This window comes from Alligator mississippiensis, chromosome 1 (genome assembly GCF_030867095.1).
Source record: "Alligator mississippiensis isolate rAllMis1 chromosome 1, rAllMis1, whole genome shotgun sequence".
Taxonomy (NCBI): domain Eukaryota; kingdom Metazoa; phylum Chordata; order Crocodylia; family Alligatoridae; genus Alligator; species Alligator mississippiensis.
The window spans coordinates 434,237,474-434,256,011 of record NC_081824.1 but is presented as its reverse complement, the minus strand read 5'-3'; the positions used below and the strand labels follow the sequence as shown (position 1 = coordinate 434,256,011).

Sequence of the window (18,538 nt, the reverse complement as noted above, 5' to 3'; positions counted from 1 at the left end):
GATTTGTTTTTCTTTCCAAACAGTGTATCCCTACACATCTGCCACAGTCAGTAACTTGTTTGCCTCAAGTACCTTACCCCAGCGGTAGCCAACCTATGACATTGGTGCCATAAGTGTCACAGACAGCCTGTGCTTAGCATGCAGCAGGTTTGGGAGGGGGCAAGCAGCACAGTGGCGGATAGGGTAGGGAGTAGACAGTAAAGCAGCAGATTGGTATGGGAGAAGGAGTAAGGGAAAAGGATTGGAGTGGCACTTGGGGAGGCTATGGGGCTAATTTGTGGCACACTTGCCAGAAAGGTTGGCCGTCACTGCCTTACCTCATCTCTAGAATCTGCTGTGCTTCCTTAAAATAAAAATGTTTAACCTCCTTTTGACACTTGCAAGATGGTGTATGTTTGTTTTGATGTTCTATGTTCTGCTTTGACTTCCATGAAAAAAGTGAGGTAGGTGTTTCATAGACTTTATAGTAACACTATTGCTACCCTGAAGAAGGTACCACATTTTATTCACATATCACATACAACTTTCCCCCTGAAACTTGACCATCTGAAATGAGGGCAGGTATCTTAAGCAAAGAAAGTGATTCCTGCATGGAAGTGGCAGCAGGGGGGGATGTTAGAAGGGTGGCAACAGGCTGTGCTCAGCTCTATTCCAGCCAGGGCTGAAACCTTTGGCTGCACAGAGCAGGGGTCTGATCAGTGCCATACCCTGTCCCCCTTCTGCAGGGCCAACAGCTACAGGTTTACTCCTTTGGCAGTCACTGCCCAATTGGCACTAGCTGTTGGCTGAGCTGCAGGGCAAAGGAGAGTAAGTGACAGCTGGAATCAACCCCTGTTCCATTCAGCCAGAGGGTTCAGCCTTGTTACCATGTCCAGGGCCACCCTGGAAAAATCTTTTGTTTTCTTCATTCTGCCTTTCCAAAACAAGGTGCATGCATGTCTTTTTCAGGGATATGTTGCATGAAAATAAATATGGTAGTTTACTTGAAGTTGTGACTTGAATGAAGAATAAAATAGAAATGATAGGCATAGGTGGACTAGGTTACGAAGTTGGAACCACGTCAGGGGGCACTCCGGAAAAAATTGTTTTTTCTTCATTCTGCATTCCCAAAAAGAGATGTGTGCGCACCTTCTTCAAGCATGTGCGGAATGCAAATAAATACAGTAGTTTACTTAAAGGCATGACTTGAGTGACGGATAAAATGGAAATGATAGGCATAGGAGGATTAGGTTACAAAGTTGGAAACAAAATTGAGTTTACTTCAACAATTAGTATGCCTTGACAGGTCAAGGGGGTGTAGATGATTGCTGTATGGTGGTATATGTTGGTTGAAATATGGAGAGACTTCAGTAGCAAGGTGGCATAACAGGTGTCTGGCAGTGACAGTCTAACTGACAACAGAGGAGGTCAGTTCTTTTAAAATATCTTTCTCCAGTTTCTTCAGCCACTTGTCTCAGATGAATTCCTGATTTTCTGATTTGCATTCAGCCCATAGCACGTTATTCTTTGTAGCAAATAAGTTCTTTCTTATGTACCAAACAATCTTTTTTCTTTCTCCTTGGTTTCTGTACTTGGATGACTATCCATCTATAGTTTTGTCCCAGTCTTACCCAAGAATGCTACAGGAAAACTCTGATCAAAGAATAGGTACAGCTTTTTTTCAGGTTGTACAGTCCGTGTAACTGCAACAGAGGTTCTGCCCACCCATAAACAAACTTACGGGTTGCATAACCCATTTCTCAAACTGATTCCAGTTGATTCTAGAACTTTCTGCCTCCTGGAGTTCTGGATTACTTCAAAGCCTTAAATTCATTTGGTCTCTTTCCTTTCTAGGTCTAAATGCTGTGAAATCTTCACTAATTTATCAGCCTTTTTTCTGAATCTGCTGCTGGGGCTATCTGCCAGGTCACTTTTTAATCTATTTGCATCAATCTTTCTAGGTTTGTTTTGGGGTTTTGAGTTCTCTGCACAAATTTTAGAGTAAATCAAATACTTTCTTCTTGGATTCTAGTCCAGGGTAGACTCTGTCTTCAAGTCTTTTCCATTTCTCAGTGTAGCTCAAAATTATTTAATTTTTGCTGTTTAAGTTCATTCTCACTTGTTTTTCCTCAGCACTCTAGGGGGAAGAATATCAATTGATTACAAGAAGTGCATTTGCTGAGGGGAGATTTTGTGATAGATTGTAGGGTGAATTATGTGGGTGTTGTCTGACTAGAAATGTCCTATTTCCCTTAAAAAATGATTAATTCCTCACTTTTTTCTCCCCCACATACATGTATGTGCGAGCACACACACGTGTGCATGCTCAAACCCCCCCCCCCAAGTTTTTTAATCTGTTCTGGTGAATATCCTCAGCATGGACCTAGTTATATTATAAGTACAATAGATGTACATAACAAGTAGCTTGCACAGATCATGAAGCAGAAGTCATTGCAATACCTTGAACCCTTGCTGCTCTTCTTTGAGGATATGGCTGTTTAAAAGTGTTTCCAGTGGTTGACTAAAATACTTTATTTGACTACACCTGACAGTAGGTTTTTGCCTATGAAAGCTCATGCTTCTCTGAACCAGTTAGTCTCCACTATCCTACCTTCTGCCTACCAAGAAGCAATAAAGGTATCCACACCACATTCCCATTGTCTATAGGATTGCTATACCCTTGATGTACCAGACCAGATACTACATGAAGCAGATGTGGAAGACACTCTGAACTTTTGTTCACCTGGATTTGGGTCATGAATAATTTTTGGGGAGCAATTAGGGAAATCACTCCTGATGAACAGTGCAATCAAAGCTGGCTAATTGGACTTAAAAAGGGCAGGATCTTTATTTCAAAAACATCATGATGTCTTTGCCTAACGTAGACATGTGAATCAACTATACCAGGGGTTGGAGGCATTTGGGGCCATGGGGCTTTATTTCTGCTGCAGCCAGGCAGTGAAGGATTTAGTGAAGTCACAGGGCTCTGCCTATGCCGCACTGCAGTTGGGCTGTAGAGAGAAGCAGCGGAAGCAGGCAGGTCCTAGTGCCTGCCTATCATCAGATTTGAGCAGGTTCATTCTGGCCCACAATCAGAAAATGTTGCCAATCCCTGATTTGAAAGTTCAAGATGGTCACTATGGGAAGTGGTATGCTTCTATAGAGAGAGGTGACTGGCCCATGTGGTCTGCCTCTTGCTCATCCTTTTCTGCACAAGTGCTACTTACCTAACTTTGAGACATGCAATAAATTAAGAAATCAGAACTGTTAAAATGTGTATATTGCCTTTTTGTATTCACATTAGTATATGAGATTGTGCTGGCACAGTTTGGTGTATCTGCATGGTTTTAGAGTGTACTTGTTCTCCTCCTTGAACAATTGATCGTTGAGTACAACTGATGAGGGCCATCCGAAATCAGTATGTTGCTACTGTAGGGTTGGAATCATTGTGGTTCGCTGGAAGTCTCAACTTTGCTAGCTGATCAGCTGAGGTATGTAGCAGCTTTGCTAGATATTGCTGAGCTGCCTCCAGTATATTGCGAAGCTAAGAAATCCAGTCTCAGAAGTTATAAGAGCTAGCAAGCTTCAGCTTGGAGAAGAATAAGAATGTTAAGTTTAATGGTAGTAACAGCATGCATTTGTATTTCCCATGTTTCTCAGCATGAAACAGTAGGATTCTCATTTCACAGCATATCACCCAAAACTATTTTGTAACTGACGCTAGAAGAATTGTACTTGTTCATGGCCTTCTGTCATGAATACTTTTTGTCAGGTTCTTGCACTCAAGAATTTTAGGAGCCCTTGAAAAGTAAACCTGGCATATTGCTTACATGTGAGATGCAAACATTTTGTGCAGTTACATGTAAGCCTTTTTAATGTGGTTTTGACATTTAACACACAATTCCTGTGTATCCTTTTGTTTTCAGTTTTGTTGCTTGTTTCTTCATGCTTTTCCTCCTTGTACAGGTGAAGTCCTTTCTGGTCCCTAGGATATCCTTTATTTTTAACTTCTTTTTTTTTTTTGGTTCTGTGCTCTTTTCTCCTTTCCTTTTTCCACTCATTCTCCTCTTATTGTATCAGTTATTCAGTTAGGAAGGAGGGATAAATCAGGGCTACTTCCAGACACTTGTACTCACTAGGCCTTACTTAGGTTCTAATACCATTTGTTTTCAATGCTTTTCAATTTTAAATGCTTTTAGCCAGCTCCCCTCTCAACCTGAAAGAAACCCAGCCATAGTGACAAATGCATTGCAGAGAAAAACATTTATTTATGTTGGAAAGGTCTTTATACTTGTTTTAACAACTTTAAAAAAAAAACAGTTATAACTAATGTATTGTTTTGCTTTGTTTTATGTTTTAGAAATATGGCAAATTAACACCTTGTACTGGCTGCAGAGCTCAGTGCAGGTTTTTTGACATGACTCAGTGCATAGGACCTAATGGATATATGGAGCCATACTGCTCAACTGCATGCATGAACACATACAAATCAAAATATGCAAAATCACAAAGTAAGTGAAAAGGATGGTGGATTTTCATCACTGATAAAGAATAGATTTGATTTTTTTAAGGAATAAGAAGTTTGCAAATTTTGATTGTTTTTTTGCTTTAGAATAAATTTGTAAATTTTAGAGCTTATCACTCTTCTGAGAACTTTATAGATCTGTCAGAAATATTTGTGATATTTTAGTCCATATTGTAGTACTTTCCCACTTCAATAATTGCAGCCTTCCCCACTGTGGCCTTTTTTGATCCCTCAAACAGTTCTCACTGTTATGAGGCTTTCAAGTTCCCTGGGGGGGGGGTGGGAGGGCAGGGGTCGAGGGGGGATGTTGAGACATAAGGAATAATGTATCTGATTCTGCAACATACAGGAGTATACAATATAATCTTCATGCATGTAGGTTGTACTCAGTCTCTTGCACCAAGAAATATTAGATAAGTTCTGCCCATGTGTTTAGTGTATTGCAACTACAGCTCTCCCCCTGCAGAAGTCATTTAGCTAAGAATAAGAGTGCTGGGAAAGGGAATGGTACATCAGACATCAGGTCAAGATGTACCTATTCTTGATTGATAGGAGATAGTAAACCAGTCTGAACACTGTATTGAACAAGAGTAGTACACTTAATAAGAACAAAAAACTATTTTACTTCAAGCTAATGCTTAATTTTAATGAGCAAGAGCAGCAAAATTTAACATGTTTGTTTTGTTTTGTTTTTTGTTTAGGGGTGAGGTTTGTGGTTGGAAAAGTTAAGAACCAAATTTAGATTTTTACATGGATGGTGGGAAGCGATGACTTAAAGCCCAAGAAGTGTATATAAAATTACTTGCATTTATTTTCTTTGTAAATTACATTTTTCTTTTAGGTATGGGAATTATTTGCCACTTTTGTAAACGAAACTCTTTACCTCAGTATCAAGCCACAATGCCCGATGGAAAACTGTACAACTTTTGCAGTTCCAGTTGTGTAGCTAAATTTCAGGTTAGCTGTTGTGTTAAATATTTTCCTCCCTACCTCTCTTTCTCTATATATATATACATATACAACTATTTGTGTATACATGTGTGTTAAAGATGTGCATACTAAAATATCAGGCCTTTATGTAACCTGTTTGTTTCAATATATGACTAATATAAAAAAAGATTATCCTGGGACAGAGGCAAGTTTGGCAGAAAAGTATAGTTTCATAAAACTAAAACTATCTGCTGTCTTCAAACCTATGAAAATAAATGGCCAAAAAGTAAACTCCAATGAATATTCCCACCACACCAACCAACATTAGTTCTTATCACATCTTTTCATTCCTAAAAGCCAGAGGACAGAGGTGAGCCTTGCAGTAGGTCAACAAATTCTGGCTCTTTCAAACCAAGTGGAGGTAAATTATAAAGTTGAAGAATATCCTGCTGAGCTGAGGGATCTGTAGCTCATGGGCCTCTAACTGCAATCACCGTCATCTGTCCTGAGGACAGGGTCATTCTCTGAAATATTTGATTCCTCTGCCATTGAGGGACCAGTAGATGAAAACTAATAATTCATACTCTATCCAGGGGTCAGTAGGTAGCCAACTTGTTCCCTGAAGCATTGGTACTCTATCCTCCTGGTGAACTACTGCTTATAGGTAGACTGCTGCACTTCTCATAAGTTTCTGTTTCTGGGTGGTTTTAAGGTATAGCCCATGTGGAGTGTATGACAGAAGATTAATCTTTGGGTATCAGTAGCCAGGCCTCTGAAAGAAGTTGTTGTAGTCTTAAGATTAAACATAATAGAAGAAAATCTTCCTAACATTGTTTTATGACTGTGCAACAGAATTTGGGGTCCCAGTGATACCTTGAAATTTTCTCATTTGTCATTCAAGTTTGCATTTACCCCAGTTGGGAAGCAGGTGCAATCATTGCTGCATCATGTGGTTGCTTCTCTTTACCAACCAGCATTATCCTTATTCACAGTGAGCCTCCATCAGATATCTGTTATCTGTGCCCTAATCTTTATCAGGATGGTAAGGCCTCCATCAACACTCTCTCTGTTTGATTAAGTAACAAAATAAAGCTGCATTTCATCAGCATACTGAAAATGTGATAACCCATACCACTTCTACTGACCCTTCCAACAGTCTCATGTACAACTCTTGTTCTCTCACTTCAACAAGATGGAACTCAGCAGAATTTCCACAAAGCTGAAAAGCAGTTGTCCAAAACAACCCTTTGCTATCTCTCTGAATGTTAAGAATAAAGTTACTAAAGGACTGTCTTCTGCCAGGTTTTGCAGGAGTCAATATTTCAACAGTGATCTTGAGAACAGCTGATAGTTCTGCTAAGGTCATCATGGCTTGCTGATTTTTCTTTGTCTAGAACTTGCTACTGAAATTGCAGTGGTAGTGTTGACACACCTGAGTATAGATTGTCCTTGTCCCAGCTAATCTGCAGGCAGCCACACTAGTACATGCATTGTCTTTAATCTGGACTCAAAAGCCAATTATTTGAGCTATAGTGGGATAATTGTCTATATCCAGTGACTTAGGGTTTCTGACTTAGGGTCATATACAGTCACTTAATTTTCACAAAAGTTAAGTACCTGAACCATATTTTCCTCTAATTTTCACTGGCCAGGGAGTTTCATAGGTTCTACAGCACAGGCTGTTTAGTGTGAAGTGTTCCCAATATCTCTAATCCTTGGGCGAATAATGCAAGACTAAATTCAAGCTGAGAAGAACTACTGTTTCATTCAGTGCAACATGATCCATGGAAGCAGTTTCTAATGGTATGATTAGCCAGATTTCCCAATGAAAGGTGGGCTCCATTAGTTTTATGTTATATTTAAAATGCAGGTAGGAACCTATATTATACCACAAGAGGCTAAGTTGAAAACTATATACTTTTCGTTACCCTTCTGTACCAAGGTAGTAATTTTTTTGTAGTTAAATGACTATGTACTGCAGTACTACAGGAATGGATAAATAATTTAACGTGCTTATAAAGCTTCAGATTGACTTGATTGTTGGCTAATGCAAATAATTTAGCTTTACCTTTTAACCACGTGATTATGCAGCCACTAGTGAGCCATTTTGTCCTTTGAATAATCAGGTGGTTTTAAAAAGGGAATCCTCTCAAAGTAGGATTTAGTCAGGTGATGCATACAATATGAATGAGTACCATCAGGAAGTGGATATTGAACAGCTTTGTACTTCAGTCTGTGGGGAGTATTGTAGATGTAGTATCCCAAGTGGTCCTTTCGAGTCCTACATTGCTTTGTTTTGTGAAAAGGAATTGCTTAAGACCCTAGACACCAGCATGTTACCTTTCTGCTAGCCATGGGACTTTCTGCAGCAATAAGTGGAACATGCAAAATGAGGTTTCAATCCAAAGTCTTTCAGTCTGTTTTTAATCTAGGTTGCTATGTTTTATTGTTTTAATAGCATTTCACCTTTGGAAAGGAACAAACCTTTCATTTCCAAATAAAAACTTTTAATGCAGTGAAGTCATGTGAGCATTTCAGTTGATGTAATGCATTGTGCAATATATTCTAGTCTAGAATATAGAATAGTCCCTTGAATGGCTAATGCATTCATCCTTATAATTAAGAAGGAAGAAAGAACAAGCAACCTAAAACTGCTATCAGTTATTCCATAGGTGGTTGCTGGTAGAACAGTTTGTTAGTGTCTTTTATCTTAAGTTGTTCATTCATTTGCTAAATGTATTCCTTAGTGGTCTTAAGGTAATGGTTCAGGATTGAGTATGAAGTTGCTCCAGAATCATGTTGTTATCTCTACCCACTGTTTTCTTATCACTTAGTAGGTCTATTGTGTCAGATGAAAGATGTTGTGTTTGACTGTAACTTTTAAGGAAGCTAAAGCTGGAGACTTGCTCCTTTTTCATATAGGGACTACTTTATGAACATTTATTTCCATGTCATCTTGCCAGTAGCCTCAATGCTACTTGGAGCAAGTTCTTTTAAAATAGTGTGCCTTTGGTTAAGTTCTGCCATCTATTTTCTTCCAATACTTATGTGAGCTGAATTTGGGAGTGGAGGAGATCTAATATTTCAAACTTTTGTAAGTAAAATACGCTGCAACCTGTTGGACATTCTGTTTGTGGCCTAGTAGGACATTTAATATTTTCCTTTAGAAAATATTAATGTCAGTGTGGTGGTTTAAGTATTTTTCCTGTATATCAAAGTGACATGCAGGGAAAATCTATGAAAGCAAGTGGGGGGAGTTTGACACGGTGATAAAAATCTATGCTGTGTGTATGATAGTAATAGAGAACATCTGGTATCTTGTGAGACTGTAGTTTTCTTTTCTCCCTCGCTTCCCCCCGCCCCGTGCGCGCCCCCCCCCCCTTCGGTGCTTTGGAGTATTTCAAATCTTGATTTTCTATTATTCTATGTGGGACAGTCATGGGTTAGGAGATGGTCTAGTAAACTTGCATTTGGTAAGGGGCAAACATTTTGCACACTGAAGAATTTTTGGTTTATATTACTTCCCACACAAGAACAATATGAATATTTCTAATATGTTTACTTGGGTTTTATCTGGAGAAATTTGGGATGCCTGTGTTATTTTTGGGTTTCTTAGCAGATCTGCAACCTGTGCATTTGTGAGCTGAATTGCTGCCAAAATTTGAATTGTTCTTATTCTGATCAAGGCAGACCTCCATGGTGTCTATCAGTGCAATGCAGATGTCAATGACAAGCACCAGACAAGTAGCTGTAGCAGTGTTTTAGTTCTCTCAGTCCAATTCCAGGTTGCATTTGTTCCACTCTTTTATTCTGACACTGACAACCAGGGTAACTTCTTGTTCAGGTTCCATGCAAACCTGAGAGTAGCCTCTGATAGTATCACCTGTACCTGGCACTTCTCATGTCTTTTCTATTCAGTACAAACCCAAGAACAGCCTAGGTAAAATGGGACTGCTTTGGCTTGTAATCAAGATAAAAAAAGAAGGGCATAAATGTATAATTTAAAACAGAATTTTAATTAAGTACAATATAGATAGATTTTGGTTGTGAGAGGTGACCTGCAAAAGATTTTAATGAGCTTGTAAACTTTTTCTTCTGCCTTATTTGTTTTAACTGTAGCACCTATCTTGTATTAGATGCTTCCCAGGCATTTAAGGAGGACATTGCTCTGTACAGCTTGTAGTTTAAGGAAAGACAGATGTTAGGGGGAAGAAATTACAATATACATATCTAATTCATTCACCATAATCATAAGTTAGTACACTGGAGGGCAGAGAGCAGATTCAGGCCGACCTGGACAGGTTGAATCAATGGGCAGAGAGAAATAGGATGCAATTTAATAAAGAAAAATGTAAGGTACTCCACCTGGGAAGGAGGAATCCCCAGCACACCTCTGGGTTGGGGAGTGTCCTTCTCAGCATCTTGGGGACAGAGAGGCATCTTGAGTCATCATTGACTTCAAGGTGAACATGAGCCGGCAGTGTAAGGAGGCCATCAACAAGGCCAATCGCACCTTGTCATGCATTAGCAGGTGCATGACTAATAGATCAAAGGAGGTGATGCTCCCCCTCTATGTGGCACTGGTCAGGCCGCAGTTGGAGTACTGTGTCCAGTTTTGGACGCCACACTTCAAGAGGGAAGTGGAGAATCTGGAGAGGGTCCAGAGGAGGGCCCCTCGCATGATTAGTGGCCTTTCGTGATGGACCCTACAGGGGGACGTTGAGAGAGTTGAATCTCTTCAGCCTTCACAAGAGACGGCTGAGGGGAGATCTTGTGGCTCCTATAAATTTATTAAGGGAGGTCAATGGGGAATAGGGGATGCGCTGTTTACTAGGGCACCCAAGGCAGTGACTAGGAATAATGGGTGTAAACTAGTTGAGAGTGGATTTAGGTTAGATATTAGGAAGAAATTTTTCACAGTAAGGGTGGCCAGGATCTGGAATGGGCTTCCAAGAGGTGATGCTATCACCTAGCTTGGAGGTCTTCAAGAAGAGGCTGGATAGTCACCTGGCTGTGGTCATCTGATCTTGGTCTTCTTTCCTGCCAGGGGCAGGGGGTCAGACACGATGATCCATTGTGGTCCCTTCCGACTCTACAGTCTATGAATCTATGAATCAGGGCACAAACAGCACTTAAATAAGAATTTAATTGAAGGCAGAGTAGTGACCTTACAGATAAACTCAAAGGGGGATGAAAAAAAAGCTGAAGGCAGCTTTAGCTTGTTCTTTTTAAAATCCTTTTTGCATGGTTTATTTTAGAAATAAATTTTGAAGTCTGTTCTTTCCATGGATGTGTTGGAGGATGTCTGGTAGACATGGTAAGCCTTGGGTGTTAAGGTCTGATATTATAGTTGAAGAGGGAAGGATGTTGAATTGTTTATAAACAAAACCTTTAATATTGAGTTAAGTGTTATGCATTATAAAGAAACTAGCAATCGTTTCATGTCATCTTTGTCATAAAGCTAATTCTCTGTTCCTTGTTTCTTGGTGGTCCTTGTAGAAGAACAGACAAACAAAAATGTGTAGTACTTTTTAGACTTGGGTACACAACATTCTTCTCTATGACCATTTGCCTTGCTCAACTTCTTATAGTTCTAGAAGTTCCCATTGGCATCCAGCTGTTATTTCACCAGCATCTCTTGCACTCCTGAGCAAATAAGGAAAATATCCTTTAGATCTGCATGGTCCTCCAGTGTTTCCTCATTTTCCAGTCAGTATACTTTCTGGGGCCTCCACTGTACTAGGTGGGGAGTAGATGGTGGGGAGAATTTATGAATACAGACCTGAAGGACCCAGGGGGATATATCTTTTCTCTGATCCTACTGTACTTTCTTCTCTGGAACCTGGAGGGAAACAAGAGAGCATCTTCAGTAATAAGATTTTTAAAAAAGCAAATGAAGAAATAAAAGGCAAGCAAAACTAAAAAGAAAACTAAAAATAATTTGAAGAAACTAACAAAATAATACAGCCAAACTGTTAACTTTTTTAACAAAATACCCATACCTATAGGACCGTGGCTTAATAACCTCTGATAGTCAGTCCATCAGCACATGTAGAGAGAACTACTGACTTCATAACTGCATATGTAGGTTTTTAAAGTATAGCAGGTTGTAGCTGCTTTCCTCAGCATATGCTTAGCTCCCAGTTCAAGCCTAATATGGCTTTTTCAAACAATGGAACAAGCCAAATATGATGAAATTCTCTACAGAAGGGAACTGTATTCAACATAGCAGAAGAAAGTCAACACTACAATCCCTGAAATTTTTGCATTGCATAATGTGTATGAGCATCATTATGCTAGACTTAAAACTGCAAAGTTGACTGGTGGGATAAGTCATATTATCTGGTAAAGGTGTGTCAGCATTTGGCTTGCTTTATACTGGGGAATGTCTTCTCTGTAGCAAGGATTTGCATCAATATGACTACAGCTTTGTCAGTACTGTTTCAAATTCTCATAGTGTAAATGGGTCCTAAAGAACTTAAAAGGTCCCAGGAGAACTGATCTAAGACAAGCCAGTTTAATCTTTAACTGACATAGCTGTTGAAATCAGGTAGAAAACTGGAATTACTCTGATTTGAATGTTCAATTTAAAATGATTAGCTCCCTCTCTCTTTAAAAATGTCTTCCTACTGCACATTTATTATTATTCTATTTATAATCTGTCCTGCTCTGAAAAGGTTATTGAGAAGACAGGTGTAAGGAAATTTGTATTCTCTATTTGGTTCTTCAGATTTCTGTCATCTGAGATGAACTAGCATTGAGACCAGACTTTTTGGTTGGTCTAGTGTTGTGCAAAGGATGGTATCTGCAATGGGTTTATATTACCTTTTGGAAGGCTGTAGTAGTTCTGCAACTGAGTTCTTTATCTGCTGTGGCACTGGCTTCTTCTATATCTTCAGTTGAAATTCATGGGGTCTCTGATTTCACAGCCCTGAGTGATTTGAGATTTAGCTGTCTAATAGTGCCTTTCTTTGTCATGGTAGTTGAGGTGAGCTGGGATGCTTAACTGGCATTTCCTGGATTAGGATTAGTGTGGAGGAGTGAAGTGGGGGTGATTGGACACCTGGTTTCAGGGTGTTCTCTTTGGAAGATCCTTTACTCTCATATTTATTTTCTCGACTGGTCTGCTAGATTTCATGTTTGACCTTTTTAAGACCTGTTGCAAGGCCCATCTCTTCCCAGGCTTTTGCCTGCGGGCAGAGTAGCATTCTTCTACCTCAGTCTGGTTTTTTTTGTACAGATATTGCTTTGTCTGGTAGTTTCCATGTAAAACCTCTTGTGATAAGAGGGATAGCTGAAGATGAGAATTGTGTTTATTTTAAGTTGTATGACTTTGTAGTTAATAATGAAGTCATCCATGGTCTTGGACTACTTTTCAATGTGCGTACATGTATACAAAAATCAGGCAGAGAGAGGTCCTGAAGACTGAGTATGGTAGAAGGAAAATGTAGAAGAATCAAGGCAGAAGATCATCAAAGGTGAAATAAGTAGACTGCATCAAGAATAGCTGGAGACTTGTGCAATTGTAGGAGCCCTATAAAGTAATCAGAGTTGAGGAAAAAGAATTGAGACAAAAATGCTCACCTGTATTGCCTCTTAAGAAAAGCTCCTGAATTTTATATATCAATCTCCCAAATTCCCAGTAACTGTTTAACATTAGTAAAAGTATTTTCAGAATTAAGAGAAATATTAACTTGTGAAATGCTTTCCCATACAGTGATATATGTATATTTTTGTATTTTTCAGACTCTTAGTGTGCAGTCTTCAACCAATGGTCAGTTTGTTTCTCCAAGTGATATTCAGCTGAAATGCAATTATTGCAAAAGTTCTTTCTGTTCAAAGCCAGAAGTACTGGAGTGGGAAGTAAGTTCTTTAGCCTGGATGCAGAACTAGGGATGGTTAAGCATACTTAAGGTCACCTGTAAAGGTTTAAACTAGCATTGTATTTGTTTGTCTCCAAGTAGGTAGTATAAAAAAAATCTATGGAAACATCTCATCTAGTAAGTGAGGTAGTTACGAAAAATGTCCAACTAATTTTTTAATGATAGGAATTAAAATATTTAACTCTGTGCTGTGTATGGATAATATAAAAGAGTAAAGAAGGCTCTAGAATTAAGGCAGGAAAAAGGATTTTTTTAACTGAGGCTTGAAGTCTGCTTTCATCTCCTTTTCATGTATTATTGATATAACTGACCTAGATCATCCTTACTGTTCTAGAAATTGAGGAGACAAATATCTGAAGACTTACAAATATATGATCTTTACCCATTGTCATGTTCTGCATGTGAAATGATTAATTAATAGCTTTTGTAGCACTGAGGGGGCTGGACTTGATGATATTCCAAGGTCCCTTCCAGCCCTAATGTCTATGAAATCTATGAATACCAGTTTGATCAAAAGCTGGCAGTTATTTTGATAGTCATGTTATCTCCATATGCCTGTACTCTTTTTCAGAAGTGTGCCATAAACAAAGTTGTGTATTAAAGTAAATTTTTGTTTAACTTGTACTCCTAATCTGTTTCTATGTAACCTTTTTGTGATGTTTTGTGGTTTTATTTAGAACAAAGTATATCAGTTCTGCAGCAGAACTTGTTCTGATGATTATAAGAAACTGCACTGTATAGTTACATACTGTGAATACTGCCAAGAGGAGAAAACGCTGCATGAAACAGTGAATTTCTCTGGTATCAAAAGACCGTTCTGTAGTGAAGGTACGTTTATTTCTTGCCTATGATGTAAATCTCATAGTTCTACTGCCTTGCTTTATGATATTAAAAAGTTTCATACTAAAATAAGATTCAAACTTAATCAAGAGTATTTGAGCTGGAGCAGAGATCTTTCCCTTCCTGATGGGTATTGTTCTTTTGAGTTTTTTACTTACTCCTAGGTTCGGGAAAGCTATGCATGACTCCCCAAGAATTTGTCAGTGGTCTGCACCATTCTCCCTTGAGAGAGATTTGTTTTTTTTGAGATCAGTGTTGTAGTACCTACGCCTCTTGACTAGGATTGAGCTGGTGCAGGCATTCCATGTGGAATTCTCAAAAAGCAAACATTATTAGAAAACAAAAGTTCATGTAAGCAATAATTGGCTGTTTTAATATGTGATCACTGTGAGCTTAGTATGATCTTTGACTAGTGAATTTGGAATACTTAAAGGAAAAATAGGCTCAGAAAATGGTAGAGGTGGTTGGGGATGGGGTTCTTTAAAATATATTGAAAGCATGAAAGAGTGGTGTGTTTATAAAACATAGAAAAACTCAACTGAATCTAAACATTTTAAGTTTTTCAGACAGCATGAAACAGATTCTGAGCAGTGATTTTGAAAAATACCTTTGTGAGTTTAGTTTTCTCTCTCTACACTTATTTCATAGAAATTTACTTGGTTAAAAAGGTGTTTCAGTTGTTTCGTTTCTTGTTGTTTTCTTTTTAAGTCTAACGACCACACGCACAGAATTAATTTGGTACCTTAACCTCTATTATGTTTTTATACACTTTCAAGTCCTGTAATCTTAACAGGATATCACCTCTTCTGTTCTTTGAGGCAGCCCTATCCTGTGACATTAGGACTGATCTCATCTTGAAAAGCCTGACAAGAATCCTTTGCCTCCTGTGGTGCAAACAACAATTTCAAATTTGTTTTATAATACAGTTCTTCTTACCTATAAGTTAAACCCCACAAAAACGGGGGTGGGGGGAACCCACCTGTCTAAGAAATCTCTCCCTGACTTGGACCTGCTCCCCAGTATCTCCTGAGTTAGCATTTTTGAACCGTGTATGAGTTTTTTGTTTTTGGAGACCACAGCCCACATTACTTCCTTCTAAATTTCCATACTGCATGACAGTACCCTTTTTTCTTCTACAAAGCAGATCTATCTGAACAACAATCAGAAAGGTTCTGGAGACTGAGGGCCACTAGGTAGCAGTATCAGCACTGATACTGTTCTTTGCAATAGAATTTTCAACTAGATAAACTCTAGCTCCTCAGGTGTCCCACCTGCCCACTTTTCCTATTCAGAAGTGGGATCCTATACAAGATATTTTGACAAATGTCCTGGCCTGTTTTTTATCACATGGATTCAGAAAACAAAGTGTCCTCTGAGGTCACAAGGTTTATTTTTCTCTGGAGAGAGGCAGTCTTTGCAGTAATCCTACCTGCCTGTGGTAGTTGCCATCTTGACTGACACAGCAAGTATCTTTGGCTGCCACCTTTACAGCAGATGAATTTCTATATTCCTTATGTTGCTTGCCCTGGTGTCTGTAACGCATATGGAGAGACGATCATTTTATGCGTTTATTCAAGTAAAAACTACTGAAAAACAAAGATCAAAGCTATTGGGAATGTAATGGGATAAGGAAAAGTTGCCTGTCTTTCGTAAGGTACCACAAAGGGCATTTTAGTCTGCCGTTTTGGAAAAGGCAATCCTTATGTCCGTTGCTTATCAAGAACCCAAAGATGCAATGTCATTCAGAAACAAGAGGAAAGGACTGACCACACACTATTTTTGTAAATCAGACAGCAAAATACAGGGACATTTCTGTCCTTTCCCATTCTCTTAGGAATAAAGGCTATCTCAGATGGGTCATCAAGACTTATCAGAACTTTGGTAAAATGAAAACCTGTTATTCATCAGATCCCAGGACAGGTATTTGTAAATTGCTCTGACAGGCTTTCCCATCATCAAAGCCATAGAAATAATTTCCATGAATGAAAAATTCTAAGGAATATAGTCAATTTTCTTTGACCTCATGGCAAAGTAAATGAAAAGACTTTAGATGAGAACCACATTATAGAACACCTCTAAATTGACTAACTTCCAGTGTTGAACTGCTACTTGATAGTGACATGATCTCTTTGAGGAGGTAAATGTTATTGTTAGCATTGGTTTAATGGTCTGAGTTTGTGTGAAACCTCGTAAAGACTGAACTGTCAAGTAACACAGCTAGAGTAGTCAAAAAATGAAAAGGGAGCAGAAATGAGTTTTACTGTGGAGCAGTCAGACTTGTGCTTATATTTTAAATATATTTGTACCACATGCAGGGCCATCCCTAGGGGGGAGAGAGGGGATGAATCGGGGTGACCACCCCAGGCCCCGCGCTTTGGGGGGCCCCACGGAGCTGGGCAGAGTGGCCTTGGAGACTCTGTGCCGCTGCCGCCAGATTTGCATCCAGCTGCTTGGTATTCCCCCTGCCAGCGCCAATGGTGGCAACAACTTCTTTACATCCAGGGGCAGGGGTGGGGCCCCACACGAGCTGATTTGCTCTGGGCCCTGCACCCTGCTCAGGTCAGCTCTAACCACGTGTACAGAAATCATAATTGAAAACATGGATGTGTGCACATGAACAGAAGTTTCTGTACTACATGGTGACTGCTTAGCTGGGTGTAGCTCATATGCCATCAGTGGTTCCTCTGTGAGGGAAGTCATCAAAAGTTCTGTCCAAGTTTTGATAGAGGTGAATAGGTCTAGTCATGACTCTACAGCAGGGGCAGGCAAAGTCTGGCCTGCAGTGGACTCCATTTCCCAGCAGCTCCTGCCTGCATCACTCTGGCCAATTTCTGTGGAGACTCCAGGAGCGGTGGGACTGTGACAGCGTGGGGCTAGGGATTCCATGGAGATCAGCCTCAGCAGCGTTGGCAGGGCATGCAGCTGGGTGGGGAGCTGCTCTAGGACTGGGATCTTGTGGCGGTGACAGCGTGGTCTGGAGCCGGGGCAGGGCTGCGATCCACTGCCCACAGGGACGTGCAAGCTATGGATTGCGCCTCTGCCCTGGCTCTGGATCACACTGAAAAATACCAGGCCTGGCCCCAGAGCAGCTCCCTGCCCAGCCTTGTGCCCTGCCAGTGCTGCTGGCAAAGGTTCTCTTTTAATGTTCTCTATTAAACAAATATCTTGGTATTGTATGTATTTCACGGCACACTCTGAAAACTAATGTAGTAGAACAGTCTGAGTCTATAATTCCTGGATATAACCCCATTACTGTAATCTGCTCAAACATACAGATCTTCTGGCTGGTAGGGGTACAGTCAAATCCCATCATATTACAATTAACAGGGATTTGAGAATGAGCAATCAGTGCTACTTCGGACATCCACAAAATATTTTGAGTTCCTGATGGAAATTTGAACTCTTCATGGTGGGAAAACATGGACAAAGTTCAAATACCAATATTATGAAACACTCTTAAGCATATTTAACAGTAGCTTAGATAAACACATGTTGGATTTTTTGCAAGGCTGCTTTTTATTTTCCTTTCAAAGCAAACACCATCAAGAAGCCTATATTTTGGCTGTCATTACTATGTTTGGCTGTGCTAGTTATTGACAATAATATCAGATTCCCAAGGGATGTCATTTTTGAGTCCTGTTCCTATCCATTTGTGTTTGCTGTCTTGCACCAAACATGGGATTAGTGTTTCTGTACTTTTACTTTCTAAATCTGCATTTTAATTAATGTATTGGAAATATACGGTTTCCTTGACAAGAGTACTGAACCTTCACCAGAACTGAACCCACATTCATATGAAAGCTTGTTTGATTTCTTTGCAGAGCATGGGTATGTTGCCTCATTTTTGTCCAAGTCCCCAAGTATTCTATGTATTCTTGAGCAGTATAAACTGACCAGTAGAAGAGCTATCAAAATCTGTCTATTCAGGAAAAAAAAAACCTGGGGAAAATCAACTGCCTTTCTAATGCTTTACCACCTCAAGGGAAAGATACTCAAAACTTTGATATCAGACTGAGTTAAGGAGTGTATTGTACAGGTGAAAGTTTAGGTATTACAAAGATATATTACAGGTGTATATACAGGTATAGATATTAGAAGTAGAACTTGGAATCATAAAAAATAGGGCTTAAAGTAATGAACCTTAGGAGGTCAACTTGATACCGTTCAACCCCTTGCTTCAACGTAGGATCTTTCCTATCCAAACCATCCCATTCCAATTTCTGGTCTAACCCAGTGGTTTTCAAACTTTTTTTTTTGTACCAGGACCCATGTGTAAACATCAAAGACCAGTCCTGACCTAGTGCCCCTTACTCCCAGCCCTGCAGTGTGTGGAGCAGGGAGTGGGTTTGTAGGGCGGGACAGGGGGCCCAAGCAGCCCCTC

At 39.6% G+C, this 18,538-nt stretch overlaps 1 protein-coding gene across 10 annotated transcripts in view; it reads left to right on the top strand.

Moving 5' to 3' along the window:
• The window catches only part of ZMYM2 (zinc finger MYM-type containing 2), a 160,583-nt gene that overhangs the window by 85,640 nt on the left and 56,405 nt on the right, over positions 1-18,538 (top strand). For 9 of the 10 annotated variants that reach the window (XM_019481976.2, XM_059720653.1, XM_019481977.2 and 6 more), the window contains 4 exons: positions 4,340-4,490; positions 5,346-5,461; positions 13,181-13,297; positions 13,995-14,145. In XM_019481976.2, coding sequence (XP_019337521.2) covers positions 4,340-4,490; positions 5,346-5,461; positions 13,181-13,297; positions 13,995-14,145 — 535 coding nt within the window. The remainder of the gene's footprint in view (positions 1-4,339; positions 4,491-5,345; positions 5,462-13,180; positions 13,298-13,994; positions 14,146-18,538) is intronic. The other variant, XM_019481979.2, reaches the window with a different exon arrangement.